The sequence below is a fragment of the Aricia agestis genome, chromosome 6 (assembly GCF_905147365.1).
Source record: "Aricia agestis chromosome 6, ilAriAges1.1, whole genome shotgun sequence".
Taxonomy (NCBI): domain Eukaryota; kingdom Metazoa; phylum Arthropoda; class Insecta; order Lepidoptera; family Lycaenidae; genus Aricia; species Aricia agestis.
The window spans coordinates 14,390,619-14,410,313 of record NC_056411.1 but is presented as its reverse complement, the minus strand read 5'-3'; the positions used below and the strand labels follow the sequence as shown (position 1 = coordinate 14,410,313).

Sequence of the window (19,695 nt, the reverse complement as noted above, 5' to 3'; positions counted from 1 at the left end):
CGGAGTCTTAAAATACATCTATAGATAAAATATACAACAGCCAAACCAGCCCCTAGCCAGGGATACGCTTATTATAAAATGTTCAAAACTGAGAGATTTTAAGAATCGATTCTAAACAAACTCCACTAACGAACTTGTTTCGAAAATTTTAATCGATTTATTAAATTACTATGTTATGTAACAACGAGACTACCTTCAACCAGACTACATTTACTTATCATATAAATAATTTATACCACGATTCATTAAAAATTTTCGCTAGTGGTGTTCGGGTCCCGTCCTCGAACCGGGCGGCATTTTCCCGTTCACGTCTCACCGTAAACATTGGCACGATTACTAAACATCTCAGATGAAAACTAGGATCCATTCGAAGTAGGAACTTTAAATACTAAGCGGTGTTAGCCGGAGCCGCTAGAGTCCAGCTATCCCCAACCCGCGGCCCACCGGGACTTTATCTGTGGCCCGCGTGATGTTAAACCATTTTGAAATTCACGCCCACCGGCGGAATAATGTAAAGTCGTGAAATATTTTCCACTTTTAAATTAAGGTAATTTTGAAGAACGTTATTTTTTAACGCTTAGGGCGTTCGCAGCGTTAAGCGTGTGCCCGGCGCGGCTGCACGTCGCGGGCGCCCGCGCCGTGCGGCGTGCGCTCGCTATAGTAATCGTGCGACGGCTGACCCGCTCAACGCAGCGCTGCTCTATGGGATGACATGAAACAAGCACGCCTCGCGGGTGGCCGCGCCGGCGCACGCTTAACGCAGCGAACGCCCTAAAATTTTTTTGTTGCGGCATGTAACACCAAGACCAAGACATGTTTGTGGCCCGTATGAAAAAAAGGTTGGGGACCACGGCGCTAGACGAAGGGCTCGAGTTCGAGGACCGGACCGCGAGTACGCGGGCAGAGTGGAGCGCAGGAATACTCGGTAATATAATTCTTTATCAAATAGATACTCATAGAAACAGATAGGTAGATATAGATATATTTAAAACGTTACCTACGCGAGAACGCCCTCGCTCGCACGCGGTCGGCACGGGCGCGACGATTTAATATAGAACATGGACTATTATCGCTGAAAGCACGTCCTATTTCACTGTATTCTACTAAATTGAACGATTTTAATCTAGACATTTATGCTTGTGCTCCTAAACTGTACCAGTGCTACTGGCCAGTGAAGTCTGACGTCATAAAGATGGCGGCAACCAATATGGCAACGCACACAAACATGGCCGCCATATGTCAAAGTGACAGATTGACGTACTGTTTTTTTTATTTCTAAAATTCTGCCACTGTTTTGCATTACCGTGCTAAGCCTGATATCGGACGACACCGGACATTAATACTGGTATGTTAGGAGCAGCCGTGTGAGTCGCCATGTTGGATAGACGTCGGCCTACTCATTGTCGGCGCGCATGCCGCGCACCTCGCCCTCGCGGCGCAGTCGTTCCAGCTCCTCTTTAGTGCGGTCCTCAATCGCGCGGATGTCCGCCATCGTCATGCCGAACCAGTCGTCCATAGAGCAGAACACTTGCCTGGAACCAAACAAGATATTGTCAATATTTTTTTATGTATAGACGGCCAAAACTTTAAGATAGCTCGGCGAAACTGGAGGGAGCAATCAGTGCATGTGTACAAATCACCGTCTGATGGCAATATACCATTAGGGGCCTCCTAACCTCTGATCACTATTCCACCAATGGCATGCCGGGTACATCAAGGAAACTTAAAAATTCAACTGCGCATTGCCCTTAATTTTACCAAGCTATCTTAAAGCCGTGCGCGACTTATAGCAAGTAATGAAATGTCTAAATGGAAATCTGAGTTTGGTACAAAGAACTTTATAATAGTTTGGGGAAAAAGTCTTTTCGCATTATAGTATGTATGAACTTATCATAAAATCTTTTGGCTGATTTTGGTATCATTAAAAAGTTTTAATTTTACAGTAGACAATTTCAAATTAAAATTAGGTAAATGTGAGATTTTTATTTGTTTTTCTTATTGTTAACGTCTCTTTCGTCTACCGACGCATTACGCTGCAAAACAGGAATATTGCGAGATGCAATATAACGCATTGTCGTGTGGCAGATGAGACAGTAAATCGGTTCGCCGTTGTTTGGCAGCGAACTGCGTCGGTGGACTAGAGGCGTAAAATGAGTGATTCTAATGAAGAAATTCGATACATTTTAAAATGTTATTACAAAAAACCGGCCAAGTGGTACTGCTGCAGTACCACTAGTTTTGAATTTTTTTTATGGTCAATGAACTTACATTTATAACGTATTTTACAATACTACGAGTAACAACATCATCTCAGTTAAGTACTATCAAAGGAATTTGAACGAAAAGTTCCTTTATATCCTTCGCCGAATAAATTTTTTTAGTTGATCGACTATTACTCAATAACTTATAAAGTCTTCTTAGCCTAGATAGTTTTCCTTTTAAATTCAGCATATTTCCTACTCCCGTGAATTTTGTCAAATTTCCAGAAGCAACCGCTTAGCTGGTAGAAGGGGGGACACTGGACTCTTAACGATTTTTCCACTTTAAAAGTTAATATTTCACAAATGGATCCCTAAATCGGAAAATGATCTATGAATACTCATAATATTTTTAAAAAACCTAACCAACGACACCCCACACGATGGGGTGGGTGCGAAAAAAAATCATCCCCGCTAAGGCTATAGCCTTACTCGATAAATGAGATAGCCTATAAGCTATATTATATTATAATTTATAACGCTGAGACTAATACGACCGAAGAAACTTAGGAAAATGTGGTAAAAATGGGGAAAGTATTAGAAAGGGTTTATCTCACGAACTACTGGAGCAATTTTTATAGCAATATTTGGCACTTTGTATAGAGTAGACCACGTGAAAGGAGTATTTATAGCTATTTTTATTCGAAAATGTACGGTTTCTGTGAAATTCCTAATTTACGCGGGCGAAGCCGCGCGGGACATCTAGTTATCTATATATATTTTATAAAAAGTAATTTGGACGCCGTCGGTTGTAAACTTCCGTTTAAATCTCCGTTATCTAAGTTGCGGAAACAGAAGCAGAAACGGATGTTGAAAATCGCGCGGAACTTCCGCACTTGCGGAAACAGAAACAGAGATCCGTTGCATCACTACTGATAATACATATAATTAATACAAAAATGTGTCATTCTATTAGATAGAACCTACAGAACATCATATTGCCGTGTCACGTGTGCATACGTTTTGGCATAATCTATAGAAAGCCTCCTTAGGTATCAATTTCTATTATGTCAGCTTTTCTATCTAAATATTGATGATAAAACTCATTATTGTTTGCAAATTTCTGCAATCTTAACAGAATACTATAACAGGTGTCTTAGTGGTTACGTCATTTATTATCATATCATGTATTGTTCATTTTGAAGATAACGCACCTATGGCTCCATAGATAAATGCACTAATTGTTATGACTTATGAACTTGGAATTCGTGCAGAATCGAAATACATAGTACGAGTATACTATGGAAAAATAATATTAGTCAAAAAATGCATAAAACACCAAGGCGTATTTTATTAAATTTACGATTGAACGATCGTCACTCGACGTCCAACTAGTTAGCGATTTGTAACATAGCCCTTTGAAGATATCGGACATGAAATCAGTCAGGTAATTGAACGAGTTTCATTTTTTCCCCACTGCGGCGTTAGTAGTCACTAAATCAAATATGGCGTCAAACAGCTCGCACAGCTGATAACTTACTATGTTGATAGTCGATTAAATTTACTTTAAAGTGCTTTATTTGTAATAAAATAATATGACAGCGTGGATTTACCTATAACTACCCCGTCAACAGCTACTTAAAAAAATATAGCATCCCATTTAACGACTTCACTATATGACTTTTAGTCAAGACGTTAACGTCTTGACTTTTACTCAAGACGTTAACGTCTTGACTAAAAGTCATATAGTGACGTTGACTGTGACGTTTAAACGTCACAGTCAACGTCTTGACGAGTTTTACTTTAGGCCAGCGGTAGGCAACAGGCGGACCGCGGTCCATATGCGGACCGCGGAAGGTCGAATCTCGGACCGCGAAATATTGTAATGTAACTATTTTATACCAAGTATCAACGAACACATAGATATTAGGACAATTTTTTCTGGACCTCGTTAAAATTTTTCCGCGGTATCCGGACCTCACATAAAATTACTTGCCGACCCCTGCAGCTTTAGGCATTCAATTGAATGGTGTCATTAAATGAATGCGCTAGTCAATCAATCGAATCGCAGATTAAACCAGATGACTGCGACATATTATATTATAAGGGTTATCGTTCTATATTATGTATTTCGATGTCGTGCAATCATTCATGAATCATGGTATTAAAAAATTAAGTACTTAAAACGACACGAGTCACGACTCACGACACTACAGAATACACGTACGTTAATTGTAATGAATAGAACAATAACATACCATCGAGGAAATTGATTCCTAGGCAGTTGACAGACCAACGTCATTTGGTCGGATCATGTCAATTTAATGTTAATTGTGATCTGTCGGCTTGGTTTGACGTAACGCGACTAATCTGCCTAGGACCAACTTCTCTGATAGTACATCCACTTGTACGTGTTCATACAAGTCTAAAAAGAATCTTGTCATGCAAGGATGGAAAATGGACATAGATATTCCTATCTAAAGTTGTATGTAAATTACATAGCGACTGACTCTTGCTTCATGTTAAAGGAGTATTAATCTTAATTATAATAATTAGCAATGTGTAATTCGACCTTGGATACATGGTAGAAACAAGAAACTACAATTTTACAAGGCTTACTGTGTACTAAAAACACAGAAAAGTGATAATTAATCTGTGCGCTATTATTCTTTTGCGTTTCAGTTTACGACCAGTGCCAAAGCAATAAAGTAAAAATAAAAAAAAAACAAAAATGTTGAATATTCAGGGGCTTCCCTATTGTCATTTGTCATTGGGTATTTGTTTTTGACTAATCCACAAAATTTTCAAGATAAGAACTTGAGAATGACTCACCTATGGAATATGGTGAACAATCGCCGTTCCGACTTCTGGATGACATTTTCTACTTTACTCTGAAAAAAAAAAGAAATGAAAAAATCTGAAAATTCGATTTCTCTGATTCCTATAAAATAAATTAATTTTAATATAATATGACAATTATAGCTGTACCTGTACGTGCAACTTAACACTAGGTTTATTAAAAATAACTGCAAATTTATGGGTACAAGATTGTATATGGAGAGGATCTATTATCCTTTACACTAAAAGAAGTAAAATATAAGTTTTATCTTGCGACTTAAAGCTGCACTTAACTTAAATGATATTTTTAATGACTTCAGTATACTTATTGTTTTTAACCTACTTCCGAAAAGAAGGAGGTTCTATGTTCGGCTGTATATTTTTATTTTTTTATTTGTAAGAACTAAGAAGGTAAATGTCTCCTAGTGCGTCTGTCAACCATTATGTTATATTGTACACTACTTCTTATAAAAAAGATAATAGTAATAGTTTTAAAAAATCGGTCAAGTGCGAGTCGGACTCGCGCACGAAGGGTTCCGTACCGCTATAGAGCAACGGCTAAAAAAACAATTTATTTATATTATTTTAACAAATTATTGCATTGTCGTTGGCTGTAAACGTGTTTTGTTTACGTATGTAAAGTTTCGAATTAATTAGACTACTGGAGATACGTAAAAATCGTGCTCAAAGATTCCGTTACATACATACATAAAGCTAATAAAAGAGTGTTAAAAAAGTCTCACCTGCAGCCCGAACCACTTGAACTCGGCCGTGACGAGCTTGTAGCAGGTCATGACGGGTTTGACCTCGTTCTTCCAATTGGGTCCGACGAGCGGGCCGCGGCCGGTCTTCTCCGACTTGAACTTCGTCGGATCCGTCTCCGGCTTGTAGTCGGCCGACGACATGGGGTCGTTGGCGATGTCGATGTGCACCACCTCGCGGTTCTTGAGTTTCTCTGGGGGCAGTTCGTGGACCTGAAATAGGAATAGAAATATTAGGTTCAGCATAATATTTTTACGGTGATATCTATACCTATCTAACAACAAGGACTTGGTGACTACGGAACCCTTAAAACATTACTAACAAGCAGATTTTTTGTATATTATTAATTTGTTAATATTTATATTAATTTGACAGTAATAGTGTCCTACAAATAGAACAATCCATATTTTAGTATCATCAAATCGAAATATTTTATACTTTCTATCTCTATTAGCTACCACTTTCGAGAATTTTCGCAGAGGAAAGTGTTAGGCCGCTTAGGCGTCATATCAAAATGAAACTACTCACGGAAAATTAGCCTGATAGTAATCACTAATCACATTAAAAAAATGTGCTAGGGAACCTGGACTATTATTAGATATTGTCTCTCCTACATTTTATTGGGATAAAAACTATTCGTTGTCCTTTACCTTGACTTTTATTATTTAATAGCGACCTGCCCCGGCTTCGCAGGGGTATAAAATATATTATAGCCTATGTCATTCACTGAAGAAATGAGTAAAATCAATTCAGTAGTTTTTAATTATATTCATTACCACCCGTGGGCCGTGGGTGGCCCGCATTAGTCTGTACCGCCGCAAAAGCTACGTCCCGCAATTTTTAAATTTGTAATATTTTCGAAAATATTCATTTAAATAATATGCTGTAAAGGGCCATATAGATCTATATTAAATCAGTAATGTATTAAAAGTATTTAATTGAATAAGGATTATTGCCGTGTTGGTTAAAATCGCTTCGAAAATTAGCCATTATTTGAAGTTAAAAGTAAATGACAAAAAAATGTTGTTGTGGGATCTTATGGATTCATAAGAGATACTCGTAGACATAATATACCATCGCGGAGTTTTCTGTAAACCTTTTCATAGTGTACAATACTATTAGTACCTACATTATTTTGATAAATCTCATAGGGTTCAGCCTGCGTTTGCAATGTAAGCGGAAAAAATATATATTTACGACTCACATTAGAAACCCCAAAAATAACAGTATCTCGCCACTATTTAATGAATGTTATTATACTTATAAACCTTACTCTTGAATCACTCTATCTATTAAAGAAAACCGCATCAAAATCTGTTGCGTAGTTTAAAGATGAAAAAAAAGGGGAAAAAAAAGCAACTTTGTATTATAATATGTACTATGTAGTGATAGTGATATCCAATTCTATCCAATTTTAAGCGGTATGAGCTAGGGTTACTGAGGATTCCTCTTCCTCTTCCTCATAATGAGGAAGTTCCGCAATATTTTGGGTTCCTCAACCGTTACCGCATCCTCATAAATAAAAATACAAAAATCCTCTTCCGCTATCGCTTCCTCAAAATTTAAGAGGAATTTATGAGGAATTTCACTGCGCATGCGCGTCGCGTATGCGATCGGCAACGCACACGCCAGAGCGCGATGCATGCCGGACCGAACGGGCGAGCGAGACCTCCCCTCTCGCCACCCGCGCTGTTCCTTGCTTGTTTGTTTTAATTTGACATACCTATTAGCAAGCGTTGTTTTGTTTACGCGTGTACGCAGCTACGCACGCATTGCGAATAATCTAATAATTTGATTTATTTTATCGAAAATCGAAATTAGACCGAAGTGTAGTGCTATATCAGGTGTTCCCAGCCTTTTTTCTCCACTGCCCACTTTGAGAACAAAATATGTTTTAGCGCCCCCATTGTTTCACGGTTCACCTACTTTCTTTTCCTAATTTAAAGTAAAGGGCATTTGCCACAAATTTGTCGGTAATATTAGCCCCCCCAGCCTCTACAAAACGCCGCCATTTTTTCTGAGTCCCACACTACCCCCCTTTAGATTCAGCGCCCACAAGGGGGCGTTATTGCCCACATTGAGACGCTGTACTATATGGACGTACTTCCTCTTCCGCTTCCTCATCCGCATCCTCTAAATTTGCGCGTGACAATTCCTCTTCCTCCTCCTCTTCCTCATAATCACTTCCTCAACAACCCTAGTATGAGCGAGAAGAGGTAGCATATAGGCAGACACAGGCGTGAATATTTTTTCCTTCCCGAAAGCTGCAGCCCTGACGTCACTGTGACCCCTGAGAATCTTTTGTGACTCCTTCGCATTAGCGTACCGTTAAACCCAACTTAAAAATTATAAATATTAAATAAATCAGTAAGCAACTGATCAAAGTCGATTTCATTAAGTGGACGAGACACTACTTGGCCTTATTATCAGGGTTAATTTGTGCTCATTTAAATCTCGCTCCCTAATGTCCCTACTCACTAACTTGCATTAACTTTGTACAGTTTTATACTTTTATTATGCAAATTGAATAAAAATACGGTAATTGTTATTAAGAAGGTATTATTTCCATAAAAAATCTTATCTCAAAAAATAAAAAAATCCGAAAAAAAGTAATTCGCAATATTTTAAGTGACAACCATGTGTTAATGTCGTTAAAAAGTAATAAAAATAATTATTATACTGCATATTATAATTATTATTATAATTAATAAATTGCACGACGATGTGTTTTCCGGCTAGCAATTTATAGACAAGTTATAATGCAACTTTCAGATCACAAAGCTATAGTTTTCATTTACGTTAAAAAATAGATTTATACTTATTACTCTTTTTTTTTTATAATGAACACTTTTGTAAAGTAATAAATAATAATATGTATAATACGGTATAACCTTCTTTTTCGTGTCGCATCATAAAGATACCCAAAGTCCAGATAAAAATAGAGGACGCGTTGTCGCATAGTATTGCAGACGCAAAGTACCATAAGTAACATTTTACAGAAATTAATAACGAAACAAATGACCTCCATTTAAAAGCGGTGACGTGGTTTATTTAAATAATAATGTACCTACGTGTTATAAAAATGCAAGTCAACAGAATCTTAAGCTGAATATGCGACTCTGTAACCTACTTGGCTGACCCGTCAGCTCAAATCAGTATTAGCTGGTCTGATAAATAAACTTTTTATGGAAATCCTTATTAATAATGATATCAATACTAATATTATAAATGCGAATCAGTTTAGTGGTTTGGGCGTAAAGAGGTAACATACAGACAGACACAGTCTGTATGTTACCTCTTTACGCCCAAACCACTAAACTGATTTTTCTGAAAGGCGTGGAGATACTTTGAGACCCGGGAAAGAACATAGTATACTTTTCATCTCGGAGAAATGCGCGAGAATCTAGTAACTAGCAAGTTAAGTAATTTTCTCGCATTTTTTTTTTCAGCTGTTGCTATTTTGGACCAAATATAGCCAATATCTTTTTAATTTTATATGGCCCTTTTCACGTCGTCGTTCATAAAAAAGTTGTAAGTATTGTTTATCAGGTCGTGGAAAATTATTTCTTTTAACCAATAACTGAAGTTATGTTAATAATTATCCAACTAAGCGGATAAGATAAGAATAATAACAGTCCTTTATCTATAGCGGATTATTGCCATTGTCAAGGCTTTCAAGTTTTTATTTATAGTTTTTTCACACTTAAACGAGTTTGCGGGAAAATTGCAACATTTTAAAACAAAAATTATTTATACTGTGTACATATTCCTTTGCCGTGTTAACTAACAATTAATTTTGGCTAAAACGCGTGGTTCTCTAGAAGGGAGACCGCGAGCATCCATTAGTTTTTGACATAAAGTTTAAATGTCCGGTTTAAAAATATTAATAATTAATAATATTTATTCTTATCTTTTCTAATAAAACACAAAATCTCGTATATAATGTGACCTTCTGCGCAGTCGTCAAGCGAGAACTGGTTCTTAAATTTCTGAAAAACTTTATTTTGTATGTCTTACGGAAGAGTCTTGTACTTAGTTTTTTTGTCGATTTGAATATGAATCTGTTTCAGAAGCTATTCCAGTTTTTTTCACTTCAATATTTCAACAAGTACACATTGTCTAATGTTATAAGTATAAATGGTTTGGTAAAATTAACTATGTAATAGATATTTTGGGCATATTATTATCATCCACTGGCGATGCCCTGTGGTTATAATTCGCGGTTTATTAGAGAAAATAAATTGTGATAATTTCCCGCAGTAAAACGATGTCTGTGTTAATCTGGATCGTATTTGGAGTTTGGTAAATTTACAAATTACGATTACGAATCTTATTTGGGTTTCTTTCTGATTTTTCCTATTAAAGATCTCTCAATATTTTTTCCCACGACAAAGGATCTATGTGACAAAAACTTTGCACCCTTTATTTTCATGAAAAAGTTCATGAAAGTAAGGCGTTGAAAGACTTCGCGATTCAACATAATATTACTATTGTTTGTAACGTTGAGAAAGTTTTATTTTATTATAGCCTTGACGTCATAAACACGTAATTTGACTGTATTAGGATGTAGGATTATATTGTTACTTTTTTAAGAATGAATAACTATAAAATCCCTATAACAAGTTCAATAAATCTACACACTAAAGAGGAAAGATTTGATTGTTTGTTTGTTTGTCTTGAATAGGCTCCGAAACTACTGGACCGATTTGAAAGATTCTTTTACCATTGGACAAAATAAAATTTAGCCTAAGTTCAACAGAATTAATGTAGGATACATTAATTCTGCTGAACTTAGGCTAAATTTTATTTTGGAAAAAAAATAGGGTTCCGTAAGATATTTGGGATTTTCGGACGCAAGGTGTAAAAAATCAACCAGAAATGTTACTTTTTTCGCGTACGCTGCCTAAATTATAAAAGATAGAACCACAAAATGTTCTAAGTAATTGTAGATCTTTTAAATATCTACAAAAAAGTCCGCGACACACTATACCTATCTATGTTGAGTGAGGCACAATATCGATCTACGAAAAGAATGTTTTACTCATGGTCAACTATAGGTACGTTGGCCTATCCCGAGTTGGAGCTGCTGATAATCAATTTATTTTGCTGCCACAAAATAAAACAACATCAAATATCGTTTACAGGGAAACTTTAACCCAATTTTAATGGAATCTTTTACGCATGTAGGTAAGCATACAATAATAAAGCATAAAACTACAAAAAAAAAACATAAAATACTTTAAACAAAAAAATTACATTTAGAAAATAATAGTATAAATAATAGTATCTTCTGTAGGTAAGGATAAAATAATCAAACATAACACTTAAAATATAAAAAAATACAATAAAAATGTGTATAATAATTATAATATAGTAGTTACAGGCTAAATAGTGTAAACCATTTTTATGTTCTGCTTAACATAAAGATTGACTAAGAAATAAAGATTGAAGAAAAATTATTTAAAAATCAATGTCCACCCGCGCGAAGCCGGGGCGGGTCGCTAGTTAAATTATAAGTCGCTTCACCGCTAACTTGAATTTGAAAAAAAATATATATTTTCTTCTGGGAAACATATAGTCTAAGCGATAAGTTGAGATTGGCGAAATATAGAGATAAGGGTCATAAAAATACGTGCGATAGCTCATTAGATTCGGGAAGACATCTAGAAAAACGTATCGGAAGCGTGTATTAGCACACAAAAAATTGCAAAAGTTAGAAGCAAATTAGGTTGCTTCTAAAAAAGGATTTTATGTTTTTTGTTAAAAACTCCGAAACTATTAACATTTAAGAAATTAAAAAAAAAAGATTCTTAAAGAAGAGGATATTTCCATAAAAAAAACCCAACTCCCGGAATTCTATCTCTATTATTTATAATTTTAATTTAACGCTGAAAGTAAGCCTCCGCGCGGCATTTTTAGGTAGCGCGCGTGGCTTCAAAACCGAGCACGAAACACTGATTATTTTTTTTAAGGTATTAAATATTCATTTAAAATTTTCAAAAACTTATGGTGTATTCCGAACACTTCAAAGAATTCGCTTCCGTTGGGAATTTAACTTAAAGTTAATTTTTCAACAAATTAGACAAATGTTCACTAACGAAATTTTTTCGAACTTCCGTCCTCGTTGTACTTTAAAGAAAACATTTAAATAATTTTCGTAAAATTTTTCACTTCATGGAGCCTTTGATATAAACATACTTAAAAGATCACTTTTTACCTTGAACAAAAAACTAGAAATCCACGTAATATTGTCAAAAAAAAGTTGTTTCATTTATTAGCAAATGGCGGAAAAAAATTTTTTTTTAGTTAATACATGTCCTTCATTGATATGAAATCAATTACGTGATAATAAATGAAACAACTTTTTTTTTGACAATATTACGTGGATTTCTAGTTTTTTGTTCAAGTTAAAAAATGATTATAAACAAAGTATTAATTTTTTTTTAACTTTTATGGCGTGATCTTGTTAAGTATGTTTATATCAAGGGCTCCACGAAGTGAAAAATTTTACGAAAACTATTTAAATGTTTTCTTTAAAGTACAGTGAGGACGGAAGTTCGAAAAAATTTCGTTAGTTAACATTTGTCTAATTTGTTGAAAAATTAACATATCCTCTTCTTTAAGAATCTTTTTTTTTTAATTTCTTAAATGTTAATAGTTTCGGAGTTTTTAACAAAAAACATAAAACCCTTTTTTAGAAGCAACCTAATTTGCTTATAACTTTTGCAATTTTCTGTGCGCTAATACACGCTTCCGATACATTTTTCTAGACGTCTTCCCGAATCTAATGAGCTATCGTACGTATTTTTATGACCCTTATCTCTATATTTCGCCATTCTCAACTTATCGCTTAGACTAATAACTTACTATTTTCAAGTGTATAGAATATAGATTTATTTCATCCTATACAAAATGTAAAATCGCATAAAAGTCGAATATGAACACCACAGCTTTAATATTCTATAGAAGAATATCCCAAATGTTTCATAAAATATTAAAAAAGTTAGTAACTTACATTCTGTTGGTCTCCAGCGTCTGGTACATGCAAAGACTCTATGCATATAACGAAGTTTTCCTTCATATATCCGGGATTCTGAAACAAAAGTTGACAATTTAGTTTTGTACTTTCGATTTTACATTTTGTAACTTATATTTTCCTTTTCCTATTATCCTTATAATTATCCCTATACAGCAGTTTTTCAAGATTTTATGTCACTCCGTTAACACACATTGTTGTTTGCTTAGTATTGTGATATCACTTGATTTGTACGTTCTATTAGATTTAGAAGTTAGAACACATTAGAATACTTATAATAATATTATTATGGTTTTTACTTTTTAACCCCCGACAAAAACGAGGGGTGTTATAAGTTTGACGTGTCTGTCTGTCGGTCTGTCTGTCTGTGTCATCGTAGCATCCAAACGGGTGGACCGATTTTGATCTAGTTTTTTTTGTTTGAAAGCTGACTTAATTGAGAGTGTTCTTAGCTATAGTTCATCATCATCAGCCTGCTCCGTGCTGAAAAATCGCGGTTCATCTGGTTAATGAAGGGGCGATTAGCAACTTGCAGTCGTTTGGTGGGCTTTATTGCATTCTGGGTCGTGACATTCATGAATATTTACACATTGATGGAAAGTTGACCTGGTGCTGCAGCATCACCTGGTTATCAATAGGATACCCAACTCCTCACCAACATAGAGCAATGGTTTCGTGTTTAGGGCTCATTTTAATTGCGACAGCTAGTAAGATGTGGATAACCAATAAATTATTGCATGCTGCTGCTGCAGATTCTATAGGAGCCGAGCTCTATATTAACCCAAAGTGGAGGTTTCATGTTTGGACTCATATTGATGGTGACGGCCTCATCCAAAAGGACATTCCTAGATGGTATTCATTGGGATATAATATGATTCTGTTGATAGGAATTATTCTGCCCTATAACCAACACAAGTTTAAAAAGCATGAAATAAAATTAAATTAAGAAATTAAAAAAAAACCCCCGCCAAACAACTTTAAAAAGTAATGAAATAAAATATTTTACTGACTTTAAGTTTAAATAATTCCTAAGTGTAAAGTGATATTTTGTTGTCAAGGTGTGTCCGGACCGCTAATGTAGATGTTTGATTTCACAAAACATTATAGTATCGAGACAATCAGTGACATGGCGATACAAAATGCAAAAGACACTGTTGGCGGCCCCCTGACACACCGTGACAACAATTATGGACTAAAATATCACTTTACACTTAGGAATTATTTAAACTTAAAGTCAGTGAAATATTTTATTTCATTACTTTTTAAAGTTGTTTGGCGGGGGTTTTTTTAAATTTCTTAATTTAATTTTATCGCTACCATGATTTGTGTCTGTAGATTCAGCCAATGAACTTTCAATAATTTGTGTGTAAAACCTCAAATAGCTAATAGCTTCCAAGTTCCAATACTGACGCTAACAGTTCATTTTCCCTTACCGTGAGTACTGTGCGGCAATAGGGGTAGGCGTTCCACGCCTCCTCGTGTACTTCTAAGGAGCCCTTCGGCGCCAGCAACCTGATAAAGGCGGGCACTTTGGACGCGAGGTGGTAGATCTTGTACGTGTACTGCCCTGATGAGTATTTGCCTCCTGGAAATTTTAGGAATTAATAAAAAGTTCACATGGTAGTTTATTCTTTAGGAGCTGTTTTGACTTAGTGCATATATGAATACGCGCTTTAGATCATAACGCATTGGAGAGTAATCGCCCGAGAGAGAAGTATGGTTTCATAATTAGGTTAGGTAGTTAGGTAGTTAATTACTAGCTATTTGACCGAGCTTTGCTCGGTATTCGATAAAACACGAATAAAATGACATTTTCTAAAAATGATTCCTAGCTAGATCGATTTATCGCCCCCGAAACCCCCTATATACTAAATTTCATGAAAATCGTTGGAGCCGATTCCGAGATTCCAATTATATATATATATATATATATATATGTATATACAAGAATTGCTCGTTTAAAGATATAAGATATGGGTCATTAAAAAAAAATATTTAATTTCAAGGGTCTGTAGTTATTCGCATTTATTGAATCCTAAAATATGTTTGTATTACGTCCGGAACTGGACAAAAGGTGTGAAACACTACATATACTAATGATGCTAAACGCAACTGTTTACTCACACGAAGTCCCATCAGTCCTGCAGGAAGCATCATCAAAAATTGTGCTTAATGTGTTAATCAGGACGTCACTATCAGTGTGACCATTTAAATAGTTTCATCTGGGTTCTAACTTCTACATGTCAAAAAACATATAGAACTAGATAAAACTATAATAATACCCTGACAATAATGTTGAGATTTGAGTAGGATATAATATAAAGGACATCATTGGTCATTTAGGAATCTTATTATTGTAGTATTTATATATTTAATTTCAGCCCTTTAATAAGAGCAGGGCCGGATTTATATTTTTTACTAGCTGCCCCGGTGAACTTCGTGTCACTTTAAAACCTTCCCTGGACTTCTACGAATATTTTAAGACTAAAATCAGCCCAATCCGTTCAGCCGTTTTCGAGTTTTAGCGCGACAAACACATTTGAAAATCCATTTAAACGCCCGACAAAAAAGAGGGGTGTTATAAGTTTGACGTGTCTGTCTGTCTGTCTGTTTGTCTGTGTGTGTATCTGTCCGTGGCATCGTAGCATCCAAACGGGTGGACCGATTTTGATCTAGTTTTTTTTTGTTTGAAAGCTGACATGATCGAGAGTGTTCTTAGCCATAGTAATTCATCATCATCAGCCTGTTCAGTGCTGAACAATCAGGGTTTATCTGGTCCATGAAAGGCCGTTGGCAACTTGTAGTCGTTTGATGGGTTTTATATTTCATTCTAGTTCGTGACATTTGTGAATATACAATATACGTATACACAAAATAATGGAAAGTTGACTTGGTGCTGCAGCATCACCTGGTAATCAATAGGATATCCAACTCCTCGCCAACTTAGAGCAGAGGTTTCGTGTTTGGGCTCATTTTAATTGCGACAACCAGTAAGAAGTAGATAAACAGTAAATATTTACATGCTGCTGCTGCAGCATCAGCAGCATCACCTAGATTCTATAGGAACCGAGCTTCGTATGAACCCAAAGTGTAGGTTTCATGTTTGGGCTCATATTAACGGCCTCATCGAAAAGGACATTGATAGAATATGGTAATCATGAGAATATGATTGTGTTAAAAGGAATTATTCTGCACTATTTAAACCAACACAAGTTTAAAAAGTATGATATAAAATTAAATTAAGAAATTTAAAAAACAAACAACTTTAAAAAGTAATGAAATAATATTAACTGCCTTTAAGTTCAAATAATTCCTAACTTGTGTAAAGTAATATTTTAGTCCATAATTGTTGTTAAGGTGTGTCGGGGGACCGCATAAGTAGATGTTTGATTTCACATAACAAGTTTTAAGGATCAATTCACAGCGAACTGAATCGAGATAATTAGCGACTTGGCGGTTGTAGGTTGTAGTTTACTTGGCGGTCCCCCGACACACCTTGACAACAAATATGGACTAAAATATTACTTTACACAAGTTAGGAATTATTTGAACTTGAAGGCAGTTAATATTATTTCATTACTTTTTAAAGTTGTTTGGCGGGGGTTTTTTTAAATTTCTTAATTTAATTATATATAAGATGATTTTACTTGAAAGCAAAATCTTCTTGCACGTAAAGGAGGCTGGTTAAAACGTTAGGAATTGAATCTAAATAAGGACGCTTATCATTATTCAGCTCTGGATATATTATGTATAGACAGCATAGGTCAAGGCCTATGGGCGGCAGTGTCCTATGGCGTCCTAGGATGGCGGCAGACTTCGAACATAGGGGCGGCAAATGAAAGTGGCCTATACTCATCTTATATATAATTAAATTAAGAAATTTAAAAAAAACCCCAGCCAAACAACTTTAAAAAGTAATGAAATAATATTTACTGACTTCAAGTTCAAATAATTCCTAACTTGTGTAAAGTAATATTTTAGTCCATAATTGTTGTCACGGTGTGTCGGGGGACCGCTAAGTAAACTACAACCTACAACCGCCAAGTCGCTGATTATCTCGATTCAGTCCACTGTGAATTGATCCTTAAACTTGTTATAATATTGTGAAATCAAACTTCTACATTAGCGGTCCCCCGACACACCTTGACAACAATTATGGACTAAAATATTACTTTACACAAGTTAGGAATTATTTGAACTTGAAGTCAGTTAATATTATTTCATTACTTTTTAAAGTTGTTTGGCGGGGGTTTTTTTAAATTTCTTAATTTAATTTTATTTTATACTTTTTAAACTTGTGTTGGTTATAGTGCAGAATATTAATTCCTATCAACAGAATCATATTCTCATGATTACCATATTTTATCAATGTCCTTTTCGATGAGGCGGTTAATATGAGCCCAAACATGAAACCTCCACTTTGGGTTCATACGAAGCTCGGTTCCTATAGAATCCAGGTGATGCTGCAGTAGCAGCATGTAAATATTTAGTGTTTCTTACTGGTTGTCGCAATCAAAATGAGCCCAAACACGCAACCTCTGCTCTAAGTTGGCGAGGAGTTGGATATCCTATTAATTACCAGGTGATACTGCAACACCAGGTCAACTTTCCATTATTATGTGTATACGTATATTGTATATTCACAACTAGAATGAAATATAAAACCCATCAAACGACTATAAGCAGGCTGATGATGATGAATTATAGCTAAGAACACTCTCGATCATGTCAGCTTTCAAACAAAAAAAACTAGATCAAAATCAGTCCACTCGTTTGGACGCTACGATGCCTCGGATGATACACACAGACAAACAGACAGACAGACCGACAGACAGACACGTCAAACTTATAACACCCCTCTTTTTTGTCGGGGGTTAAAAATATATATTATGCGTTGCGACTCGCGACTCGCGAAATTATGAAGTGAATAGTTAATTAGGAAAGTAATAAAAAAAAAATTAAAATCTACTTTATTTTGAGTTATTCAAATAATTAAAATGTCCTATACAAAAATGTTGTTGGTGGACGGTCCCAATTATACCATTCTCCTTTATTCTTTACAATGAAATATTATATGTTTTAAGAAGTAGGAAGTGCTACTTCTTGCACACTTGTACACAATTAATATGTCTTGCTTTCGTCATTCGTCAGTCATCACTCATCACTCATCACAACAATATTGACGAAATAATAATTTGAAATGATGCCATTGTTTGTGTATATTGTGATTTGTGACTAACAAACCTAAACAATCCGTTTACGTCTTTTACAAGGTTTTAAGTTGTAAAAACTTTAATTGCAACGTATTTTTTTATAATTTAGGTACACGCAAAAGATCAAAAGGTTGAAACTAGGAGTATATTTTGTAATATAAAAATATTGAGAAGGACTTTCCATTATTTTCCATTTAATATTTCATGACTATATTATTTCATGACTAAGGATGTGTTGCACCAACTCACTTTAACTATAACTGCAACTTTAACTATAACTTTAACTACAATGCAAAATTTCAAATCTTTGGTTATTTAAGTCAATCATGGACGCCATATTTAACGATAACCTTGAGCTCGACAAGGCTTTAAATGAACGTGGCGAAAAAAGGAACTAACGCTGTCATCACACAAAAACGATTTTTTTTACATTTCTCCCTTACCAGCAGCGCCCCCGCCCACGTCCATTTAAAGCCTTGTCGGACCAGCTGTCATCTGTCAAATTCTGTGGTCAAGGTTAAAGTTAAAGTTAGCCTTAACTATAACCATAACCAGAGTCCCAAAAGCTTCAGATATTCTGACATTGACTGAACTCACGATAAAGTTAGCTGGTACCGACTTCAAATAATGAAGACTATAGTATGTACAGAATTAGTTGAGATTTAGGCGAATTCTGAAAAAGGCACTATTATAGAGTAAGAGTTATTTAATACTTTTTAGTTCATATTATTATTATTTTTACCTTGGAAGTCGGTTTTAATTTTTTGTTAAAAATAATAATGGCTAAATTACACACTTTGTAGAAAAAACAAAAAATGTAGTATTATGTGTCGTAAACTAACGTAAACGATTTGATATATTTGATTTGTGTAATAGTAAAAACGAAAGGATTTTACTCCTATTTTCTATTACCAAGGCACGCGGCGAGTGCGGAACAGCCACTGTACAAGGCGCGCTGATATGAATGTCATTTTAATGTACTTAAGAGCTCACCTGACTCTAAATATCAAACATCGTCCTTCTCTCTTCACACTCACGCCCGTCTTTCATATGCCAGGTGAAAAAGGACGGCGCGGAATCATCGCCGAGTTAGTTTTACTTGAATAAAAGACGAACTATAATGATTATGAAAAAAGTGTTTTGAGCAAATTTAAGTTTTATCAATACCTTTTTAGATATTAAAAAATATTAAAGAAAAGACAGCAAACTTCGAAGATCCAAGCAAAAATGTGTCTAAAACAAGGTTTTTTGTAAAAAAGAAACTATCGAGCATTTTTTGAGTAATCGTGTTTTCGTCTTGAGCATTTAATCTTTATGAACTGAAGTAACTTGTGTCAAAAAATCAGTTTTCTAGACCTTACAGATTTTGAGATCTAGGTTAAAGTGTGTAGTCAAGTTAGGGTCATATGGGCTCTTAACGTCGATATTCGTACTGACAGACATCGACCTGCTTATTTTCGGGACTACTGGGCCTTAATAATAGTTATAGGCTATAGCGTAACATACATTTTATTGACCAATGATCTCATACAACCACTACAACTATGCTGAAACTTGAGTTAATCAGATTTTAACAAATTCTTGAAACAAAACAAACTACAATCAAAATATAGACTAAGAAAATCTTAATTATTTTCATTAAATATGT

General features: G+C 35.2%; 1 protein-coding gene across 1 annotated transcript in view; it reads right to left on the bottom strand.

The window, feature by feature from the left end:
• Positions 1–793: 793 nt before the first annotated feature.
• Positions 794–19,695, bottom strand: part of LOC121727842 (phosphatidylinositol transfer protein alpha isoform) — a 34,413-nt gene continuing 15,511 nt past the window's right edge. Inside the window, exons 4-8 of the mRNA XM_042115868.1 lie at positions 14,268–14,419; positions 12,814–12,891; positions 5,780–6,010; positions 5,031–5,089; positions 794–1,532 (exon numbers count right to left, since the gene is read on the bottom strand). Coding sequence (XP_041971802.1) covers positions 1,394–1,532; positions 5,031–5,089; positions 5,780–6,010; positions 12,814–12,891; positions 14,268–14,419 — 659 coding nt within the window. The 3' untranslated portion in view covers positions 794–1,393. The remainder of the gene's footprint in view (positions 1,533–5,030; positions 5,090–5,779; positions 6,011–12,813; positions 12,892–14,267; positions 14,420–19,695) is intronic.